Source organism: Aedes albopictus, chromosome 2 (genome assembly GCF_035046485.1).
Source record: "Aedes albopictus strain Foshan chromosome 2, AalbF5, whole genome shotgun sequence".
Classification (NCBI taxonomy): Eukaryota; Metazoa; Arthropoda; class Insecta; order Diptera; family Culicidae; genus Aedes; species Aedes albopictus.
The window spans coordinates 147,355,571-147,365,562 of NC_085137.1; the positions used below are offsets into that span (position 1 = coordinate 147,355,571).

The following is a 9,992-nucleotide window of genomic DNA, read 5'->3' on the forward strand; positions in this document are numbered from 1 at the left end:
AAACATACGTAGCTTTTTTCCATCGTACTTTTCACATAGCACTTACGTGAGCCATGGGTGACAAAGATGAACGCATGAACCAATGAACTTCTTTCAATCTACCCATTCCATCATAAAATAACGTGAGAACTACGTGAGTTTTTTGTTTCATTCAGCAAGTATTTTGATGACGCTTAACTGATAACCTTTACGCAATATTATATTGAATCCACTCTATTCATTATTCCTTCACTTGAGTTTTTGTTTTTCATCAAAATAAAAACGAAACTAACATTATTGATGCAAACTTCTATATTTTAATTATCATTTTTATCACATGGCTCGAAACTTTTAAACATAAATAAATGTTTACTGAGTAAGGCAAACTGGAAACCCAAATTACACGCGTTTTTGGTGGATGATCGTGGTGCAAGTTTTGTCACGATAGTTGCAGGAGAGGACGAAAGCCTCTCCTAGTAGTCGCCGTCGGGAAATCCTATTTTAATGGAATATTGTCTATCCGGTTGGAATCAAGACCGACATTCAATCAAAAATTGCCATTTTCTTGGCCCACAAGTGTCGCAACTGTTTCGCATCTAGTGCGCTGTGTTGCTGACAACAACGGGAAGGTTGCGCACTACTTTTGACATGATTAAAAAACGTCGCGAGTTGGGTCGCGTCGCGACTTGATTGTGCGAAGTCCGGTTTGGTGGCGGCCCAACAATATTGAACACTGTTAAACGTGTCTCCACAGACAAACAGACGTAACACTTCGAACATTTTTCGATTCAAATCATAGTCACGGAAACATATTCGCCCAATGCTAAAATGACTAAGTTGTTGTAGGTTGCAGTGGGATTAAAAACCGTCTGGTTTGATTGGAAAATGAACAGAGACTGAAGAAAATTTATTTTACTAAGATAACATGATTGCTTTGATTAATTTCAAATTATTTGTAGGTTGCTTCGTTGCACGCGATTTGAATCAGCGCACAACACTCCTCCTCAACGAAGCGAACGATTAACGCTCGGCGCCCAGGTTGCCACGGACTCCGATTGCGTCACGGTGTCGCTCCAACTTCACGCGTTCCAACGGCTTGGTCATCAGATCGGCTTCCATTTTGTCGGTCGATAGATACTGAAGGCCGATGATACCTTGCTGCTGGAGATCCCGGGTGAAGGCATGTTTGGTGTCGATGTGCTTGGACCTTTTCTGCAACCGATCCGATTCGACCATCTTGATGCAGGATTGGTTGTCCTCCCACACAACGGTCGGAGAAGCTGGTTTCTCGTTGAGTTCGTCCAGAAGCTTCCGCATCCACAACAATTCCTGGCATCCCTCGGCGAGAGCCACGAACTCGGCTTCTGTGGAAGAAAGTGCAACGCAGGTTTGCTTGCGAGTGCCCCAACTTACCAGCCCGCCACCGAACTTGATCAGGAATCCGGAATTGGATTTTCGGTCCGCTTCATCACCGGCCCAATCAGCATCGACGAAACACTCCAGATCTTCGTTTCCGGACCCCAAGTGGAGACACAAGTCCTTCGTCGATTTGAGGTACCTCAATACCCGTTTCGCCTCGGTCCAGTCCCGATTGGTTGGCTTGGATACCTTTCTGCCGAGAAGCGATGTGCTGAGGCAGATGTCCGGTCGAGAGTTGACCGCAACGTAGAGCAAACTGCCCACCAAGCTGCGGTACGATTCGTTGGTAGGCAGCTCTTCCTCCTCCTTTTGCTTTACGTAAGCAGGGTCGAGTGGAATTTTGGACGGTTTTGCGTTTTCGTGCCCGAACCGCTCCACGATCCTGTCGATGTACCCGGCTTGATTGAGGGTGTAGTGCCCGTCTTGCTTGTCGATGCGGATTCCAAGAAACAGCCGTAGTTCTCCCAGACTCGAAAACTTGAACTGCTTCGCCAGTGCCTTGGTAATCGCTTCAAATTCACGCTTCGAATGGCAACATACCAACATGTCGTCGACGTATATTAGTATGTAGCTTCGCTTGCCGTTGTTCTCCTTCACGTACAGGCAGGGGTCGGACGACGACGGATGGAACCCCATTCTCTTGAACGTGTCGTCTATTTTCCGGTTCCAGACACGAGCCGACTGCTTCAGCCCGTAGATGATGCGTTTCAACCGGCATACCTTCTCGCCCGTCTTGAGTCCTGGTGGTGGTCGCATGTACACTTCTTCCTTCAGATCGGCGTACAGATAGGCGGTCTTGATGTCCAAGTGCTGTACCAACATGTCGTCACGACTGGCGATGGTCAGCAGCGTGCGAAGGGTGGTTTGCCGCGCGACCGGCGCAAACACCTCATCGTAGTCCGTGCCGTACTGTTGGGTGAAACCTTGTGCGACCAACCTGGCCTTGTACCGCACCGTGTTTCCGCTTTCGTCCTGCTTCTTTTTGAACGTCCACTTGCATCCAACGGTCTTCCTTCCGGGTGGCAGTGGAACCAGTTCCCACGTTTGGTGCTCCTCCAACGATTGGATTTCTTCCTTCATCGCTTCCTGCCATGCTTCCTTCTCGGGACATTGGATCGCTTCGGTGTAGCTTCTGGGTTCAGCTACGGAATTACTCGTCACGCTGGTGACTTCTCGGTAACGCTCCGGTAGGATTCCCTTCGTGGTTCTAGTGGATCTTCGCGGTTCAATCGGTTTTTCGATGTCCACAGTCGCTTCGTCGTCGCTGTCAGTGAACTCTTCATCTGTACCGCCAGCAGCGGTGTCGTAGCCGTCGCCGTCGTCGTCTTCACTTTGATCGGGACCAGCGACCTCCTTCGCTGGAGTATTCACTACGTTGGGTTTCAGTGTCGATTGGAACTCGACCGTATTCTCCTCCTGGACGTTTTCGGCGGGCTCTTCTTGTTCGCCCCCGACAAACCTTGCATCCCGGCTGATGTACACCATCCGCGTCGTCTTGTCCAGGAACCGGTAGGCCTTGTGCTCTTGGGAATATCCGACGAATATCAGCTTCTGAGCCGTCGGGTGGAACTTCTTCCTCTTCTGCTTCGGAATGTGCACCCATGCACGGGATCCGAACACTTGGAGATGGCTTACGTCCGGCTTCCTGTTGTACCACAATTCGTACGGCGTGACAGTAACGGATCGTGATAGGGAAATATTCTGCAGGTATACCGCAGTGCTCACCGCTTCCGCCCAGTAGCATTGTTCCAGTCCGGCATCGAATAGCAGGCACCTGCTCATCTCGACGAGGTAACGGTTCCGTCGCTCTGCTACACCGTTTTGTTGCGGACTGTAGGCCGCCGTGAATTGTGCCTTGATGCCTTCTCGTCGGTAGAATGAACGGAGTCGCTCGCTGGTGTACTCTCCTCCTTGATCGGAGCGCACCACTTTCGGTTTACGACCAAATTGGGTTTTGGTCGCCTCCACAAACTCGATGATCTTGTCCGGTACTTCCGACTTCTCCTTCAGCAGGTACAGCACGCAGAACCTCGAAAAATCATCGATAATGGTTAGAAAATATCGTTTTCCACTTACCGACGGGACTTCCACCGGACCGCACACGTCCGTGTGCACGAGATCCAGGGGCGCCTTCGAACGAGATTTCGATTCCTTCGGGAAAGGCGTGCGGGTGCTTTTCGCCTTGCAGCAGCATTCGCACGGCTCGTTCACATCGCATTGGCGGATCTGCAATCCGTCGACCAGGTTCCGTTTCTCCATTTGATCGATGGCGTGGGGATCACGGTGCCCAAGCTTCCGATGCCATTCATGCTTGCAGTCCTTCGGATGCTTTCCGTCAGCCAGGAGGATGACTTCGCTTGGTTGCTTCAGGTAGTACAGACCTTGTTTGAGCGTTGCCATGGCAGCGGTTTGGTTGCCATGCATCACCCGGCAACCGTTGATGTCGAAAATAACAGTTGCATTTTTCTGCGCCAGCGACGGAACAGACAAAAGGTTCATCGCCAACGTGGGTGTGTACAACGCTTTGGACAGCCTCATCTCGGTTTGCTTACCCGTGTCATCGTAGCACTGGATCACGCCGGGACCTTCTCCTTCCACGCTCGCTTTCTTGCCGTCGGCCAACGTCACGTGCTTGACTTCGCTCTCGTGCAATTCCAGGAAGAAATCTCGGCTCGCGACGGTGTGGCTTGTCGCGCCCGAGTCCACGATCCATGGCTTGGTTCCGTCTTCAGTTTCGCTTCCGCAGGCCAGAAACGCAAACGACACGGTGCTATCCTGTCTCGGTGTAGGCTTCCCCGGTTTAGCTGGTTTCGCTTCCTTCTCGTTGTCCCGTTGGTATTGGCGGCATTCCTTTTGAATGTGGCCCACCTTCTTGCAGTAGTGGCAGGCCAGCGGCTTCTTCTTCTTCCCTGGTCCAACTTTCATCGCGGAATCCGAACCGGAACTTTGCTTCTTCGCTGCTTCGTCCAGAAGTTTCCGCTTGACAAGCTCCAGAGTGAGTTCGTCGTCCGAACGGCTTTCGAGGGCGGTAGTCAGCGTGTCGTACGAGCTTGGCAGGCTTCTCAGGATCATCGCGACCATGAGGTTTTCCTCCAGCTGCTGTCCGGCATTCGCCAGGCTACTGAACAGCTCCTCCATGCCGAAGATGTGCTCCGCCATATCCTCGCCTTCCGAGAAACGTTTGTCGCAGATTCGCTTTAACAGCGAGACCTTTGACGTGAGACTGACCTTCTGGTGGTGGTTCTGGAGGGCCATCCATGCTTCCTTTGCGGTTGTCGATGACCGGATCAACGGGTGTTGATTGTCCTCGATCAGTAACCCGATGGTTGCCCTGGCCTTGGCGTCTCCAGCGGACCAAACTGCATCCGATTCCGTTGCTGGTTTCTCACCTGGTGTCACGTAACGCCACAGCTCCTCCCGTACCAGCAAAAGTTCCACCTTGAAGCGCCAGCTTGAATAATTGGCGTTGTTCAGCTTTTGCAGGCTGAATCGGCTTCCGTCCATTTTGCTTCTAGAATTGAAAAAATTCTCCTCGCAGGCCCATAACCTGTTGTAGGTTGCAGTGGGATTAAAAACCGTCTGGTTTGATTGGAAAATGAACAGAGACTGAAGAAAATTTATTTTACTAAGATAACATGATTGCTTTGATTAATTTCAAATTATTTGTAGGTTGCTTCGTTGCACGCGATTTGAATCAGCGCACAACATAAGTTTGGCCGACCATCAACTAGGTGGCGGTAGTGAGCAAACGTCAAACTCGAACAAAAATGATGTGAGCGCAACAGGTGGGTAGTTGGCCAACTATCAAATTTTGAAAAAAGATCGTTAAATCGAAGTACGATGGGAATTATCAGAGTGTTACGTCTGTTTGTCTGTGGTGTCTCGATATAAAGTACGATGTATTCTTTACCTTTAGGTACTTTTCATCATATTATAAAATGTTTTTGTTCCACGTTGAGTTCTAGTCTACCCAAGTTGTCTTCTCTAGGTCGACGCCGCACCATGAGATTATAATTCGAAAAGGCCCTGTAAAACAACGAGTTAATAAGTTAAAGTAAATTTTTTTTTTCCAATTCGTTTATTTAAGGCTCACTCGCCGTAACCAGCTTTGTAGAGCCAATAGTCATTTTCTATTATAAATAGAGTTACAAACTTTTCCATTTTTTATTTTAAAAGCTACACTTTTTCCCCTCAACGGAATGTCGACAACATCCACATGGGCCGTGGTTGGGGAACACTGGTCAGCACAAACTTTCTTTGCTTCACTCACAGCAGTTTTGTTCGACCGGCGTCGTTTGTTCGTGCTCTCGTCATAGTCGGTGGATGAGTTTGATATGTTCTCGTTGTCGTCTTCGTCATCGTCAGTCCATTCGTCGTTTGGTTTCTGCTCATCATCATGAGCACCCAGCGGTGGAAAGTCGTCCTCACCAAAAAGCGCGTTTACGTTGTCTACGTTTGTGTTCATTGTTAATGACACTGCTCCTTCTATTTCTCCAGTCGATTCTGTGTTAAGATGTGCCGATTCGTTACACTTGCGGGACGATCTCGGCTGGTTGTGGTACGAAACCGTCGTGTTGTCGCTGCCAATCGTAATGAGGTATGGTATCTCACGAAACAGATTCATACGAAGCACTCTGACGCCATTGGGTATACCGGGAAAATATTGTCTCCAGGTTTCGTTCCTGATCGAAATAACTTCCCCGAATTTCAGCATGTGCTCCCTGATGGCTGCATTGCTCACCGTGGAAGGGAGGTCGTGGACTCTAACGGTCACTGCATCGCCATCCACATAAACGGGTATCTGAAATTCCTTACTGGCAGCAACAATTGTTCGCTTGCAATTGTGCTCCAGTTGATACCGCAAAGCAATTTCATTGTTGGTCATTTCGACCAGCACACAGTTGCGTGTGTTATGCAACTGAATGCTTTTTACGTCCGCATACTGGAGTTTAATTTGGTTCTCCAAAAAATTCTTCACTGTCCCAACGTTGGGACGAGTTGGGAGTACACTAATGTCAATTACCAGGACATTTTCTCGCGCCGCGCACATGGTTTACCACCGTTATGGTACGATAGAAAGTGGAAGAAAAGGAAACACGTCCAGCGTAAGTGATTGCAGGCAGTCAACTGGTTAAAGTAAATTATACATATGTATAATCCAACCAACCTACCAAATTATCAAATTAGTTTTGTAAAAATTGAACGCCACCAAATCTTAAAGTTTGTTTACAATAGCGGCCATCTTTAAACTTGAATGAGTCGTGAAATGAAGCCGAACAGAATGAACTAAAGCATGTACCTAGTTTTCACATAGGTGCGATAGGTCAACCACAGTCATAATTATCGGAGCTGCAGTTCAATATTATTTAGCGATCGGTAACTGTTACCTTTGTCAGGTAAACTGAAGAGAAAGTTCATTTCTAGGTGTTTACGTGGTTTTTCACGTGGCAATGACGTTTGGATTATTTTGAGTGAAGTGGAAAAACTCAAAATGAAGTAATTAAGTTTTCCGTTGTGTTTTTGCTAAGTGTAGTTATTGTGTAATAGTTTGACAGCTGAGCAGTGTCCAAATGTTTTGTTTACGCTTATCAGAAGAGGTTAAGTGAAGCTGAAGTTTAGCCGTTTTCTTTGATATATGTAACTCACAGCGCGTGCTAGTTTTGACCATACAAAGTGAATGAAATTGATAGTCAATCAATTCAACGATGCAGTTTGTTAAAGAAGGTTAATGTTGTTATTCTGTTAGTTTAAAACCCAAACAAATTGACGTTGAATTTACATACAATATATGAAAATATTGAAAAAAATATTTGATGGAATCCTTTACCGTACATTCAAAATGAAATAAGTTGATTTTCCGGCTGTTTCCGGGAAATCTGCTTTTAGTTTATGATAAAACTATTGCTCCTCTTTCAAATGCAGAAAGAAAACCTTCCGGATGTTTCCGATTTCAAAAGTTGCAACACTTTGAAAAAATCGTGATAATTATATTGTTATATGATATTATTTGCCTTAAAACACTATTTATCCCTCTGAACGTATTTTTGCTGAAAACTAGAATTCAACAGCTTTCAAGCAAAAAAAAGAAGTTTAAAATCGGTCAACTGGTTCAAAAGTTGCGATTTTTTGAAAAATTTTAGTTTCGAAAAATCTTGACTTTTACAATCATAAAATTGGTCACCATAATGACGAAATAAAAAAATACGAAAACTATGAAATACGTTTCATTACTAATTTGGGTTGCATTTGGGTTGCGAAAATGCGCCAAAATAATTTTGATCAGTTTTGATGTACTAGGTGCTCCACTGTGCGTTGGTTTCATCTTTGCTTCGAGTGGTAGGCCATTCCAACAGGAGACACCGTATATCAGCAAACTCTTCCCGCTTGACGTTGATAAAATCGAGGCGGTTGAAGAATTCGTGTACTTGGGCTCACTGGTGACCGACGACAACGACACCAGCAGAGAAGTTCAAAGGCGCATTGTGGCAGGAAATCGTACTTACTTTGGACTCCGCAGAACTCTACGATCGAATAAAGTTCGCCGTAACACAAAGTTAACCATCTACAAAACGCTGATTAGACCGGTCGTCCTCTATGGGCACGAAGAATGAACTCAACGCGCCCTTGGAGTTTTCAAGTGCAAAGTGCTACGTATCATCTACAGCGGAGTGCAGATGGAAGACGGGACTTGGATAAGGCAAATAAACCATGAGCTGCATCAGCAGCCGTTCGTCTATACCGCGAAAATCGGGAGGCTACGCAAGAAGACGAGATGCACACTGCACAGCGAGCTAGGTGGGTCGACTAAGTGGAGGACGATTTGCGGACCCTTCGCAGAGTGCCGAGCTGGAGACACACAGCCATGAACCGAGTAGAATGAATACGACTCCTGCAGTAGAGGACACTCAGGCCTTAGTCTGACCGGTAAGGTAAGTCTGTTTCTCATAGTTTCTAAGCTCCAACGATAATACCCTTGAGAATGCTCAACAGAAAGGTTCAGGTCCACATAAGGTGAGCAACTTCGTTAGCAAGTTACTATGCCCTAGTACACGGAATACGTTTACGTTTTAGTAATTCAATGCATTCCCACACAAACTTGGAATAGCACTGGAATGCGTTAATAGCTTTCATAGCCGCCTGGCTGTCTGAGAAGAAACAGATATAGACGTGTCTGCACTTCCTTTTTATAACTAACAAATTAAACAAAGGAAACGTTTAAAACATGTTTTAAATTTGCGACAAAATCTTGAAAATGTATAAATACTTACCTACGGAACCAACCTTTTCGGACATCAATTCAAAGTCCAGCAACAGATTATCGACAGACCTACGATTTATTTTACACATCACTGTTCCGCGTGATTCCAATTGGGAGCACCGTCCCACTCTAGCTCATCATCTTGACGTTCTTGCGCTTGGCCATGTCGCCGTATTTGGAGTGGACGTAGAACTCATGGAACGACGGCTCCACAAACTTGTCCTTGGGCAGGGTCTTGAAAACAGGTTCCCCGTACCAGGTGCCCACTTCCCAGCCCTTGACGTTCTTCATCAGATCGGCTTCCTCGTCACGGTTGCGCCGAAGCTGCTTCAGATATTCGCGGTCCCGCTCGGCCAGCAGCAGCGCGTAGATTACGTTTCGTGCCGAGCGCATCTCGATCTCGTTCCGGTGGACTTCCTTGCAGTTCAGGTAGTACATGCTCAAACCGGCGGTGGTGAACCCCGCGTAGGCAGCAATCAACTGCCACCCTGTGAATATTCCGTGCAAGACAGAATCACCATTGGTCAGAATAATCAAAACAATCGGTGACATAACCGCGGATCACTTACCTTTGAAATACTTCTTCGCTGGAACCCTGGCAAAGGGAATGTTCTGATAGCCACCCTTGGGTGGCATATCCTGCAGCTTAGCCGGAGAAGAACTCATTTCGTTTCTGAAAGTTTCAAGATCAAAATTGAAAATAAAATCGCAAATTTTAAAGAATATCAAAGGAGAAAAACCTCTGCACCCCGTCGTAAACTCGCGAGTTCCGCAGGCGAATGACAGGTCGGATCTCGCGAACGAAAAAACGTCCGTCAAAGCACGCGAATCGGTTCTCTGGTCAAGTCGAAATCGATTAGGAAATGTTGCGCGACATGCACGGAAAGAAGCAAAGTATGACCCATTTTAATGTCGTTTTCGTTTTTGCGGTGGTGCTACACCGGTGCAGCACTTTTGCACCGAAAATGTTCGTTTATGATTCTCGTGCTACACCGGTGTAGCACTTTTTCTGCACCGCTCAAGATAGTGCAGCACTCAAAAATTCGAGAGTGTAGCAGGTGCGCTCTGTGTCCACCAATGGGCCTTTTCATTTGACGTCTTAAATCAGCTGATTTTTCGGGCGTTTGACAGTTCTTCTATGAAGATGACACTTTCTTGTTAGCATCTGTTGTTCAAGCTTTGTAAACAAATGCATGCACGGAACTGTCACATGAAAAGGCCTATTAGCGTTTGCAAAGCTGTCAATATTTTGGTCTTTATTTACGCACACCAACGCAACTGCACCGAAAATGTTCGTTTTTCCAGTGAAAGGTGTAGCACGAAGCGGTGTAGCACC

General features: G+C 46.8%; 1 protein-coding gene across 1 annotated transcript; it reads right to left on the reverse strand.

Annotated features, from left to right (window-relative positions):
- Positions 1–8,723: 8,723 nt before the first annotated feature.
- On the reverse strand, positions 8,724–9,459 carry LOC115254013 (NADH dehydrogenase [ubiquinone] 1 alpha subcomplex subunit 13). The gene is made up of 3 exons (XM_029858714.2): positions 9,397–9,459; positions 9,226–9,329; positions 8,724–9,144 (listed from the first exon to the last, which is right to left on the reverse strand). Exons 2-3 carry the CDS (start codon positions 9,320–9,322, stop codon positions 8,786–8,788), a joined length of 456 nt encoding a protein of 151 aa, XP_029714574.1. The 5' UTR covers positions 9,323–9,329; positions 9,397–9,459; the 3' UTR covers positions 8,724–8,785.
- Between the last annotated feature and the right edge of the window lie 533 nt (positions 9,460–9,992).

Bases quoted from the DNA above. Each gene is read 5' to 3' on its own strand.
- LOC115254013 (XM_029858714.2), bottom strand. From the start codon at position 9,322: ATGAGTTCTTCTCCGGCTAAGCTGCAGGATATGCCACCCAAGGGTGGC. The intron at 9,145-9,225 runs GTAAGTGATCCG...GAATATTCACAG, and splicing joins AGCGAAGAAGTATTTCAAAG to GGTGGCAGTTGATTGCTGCC.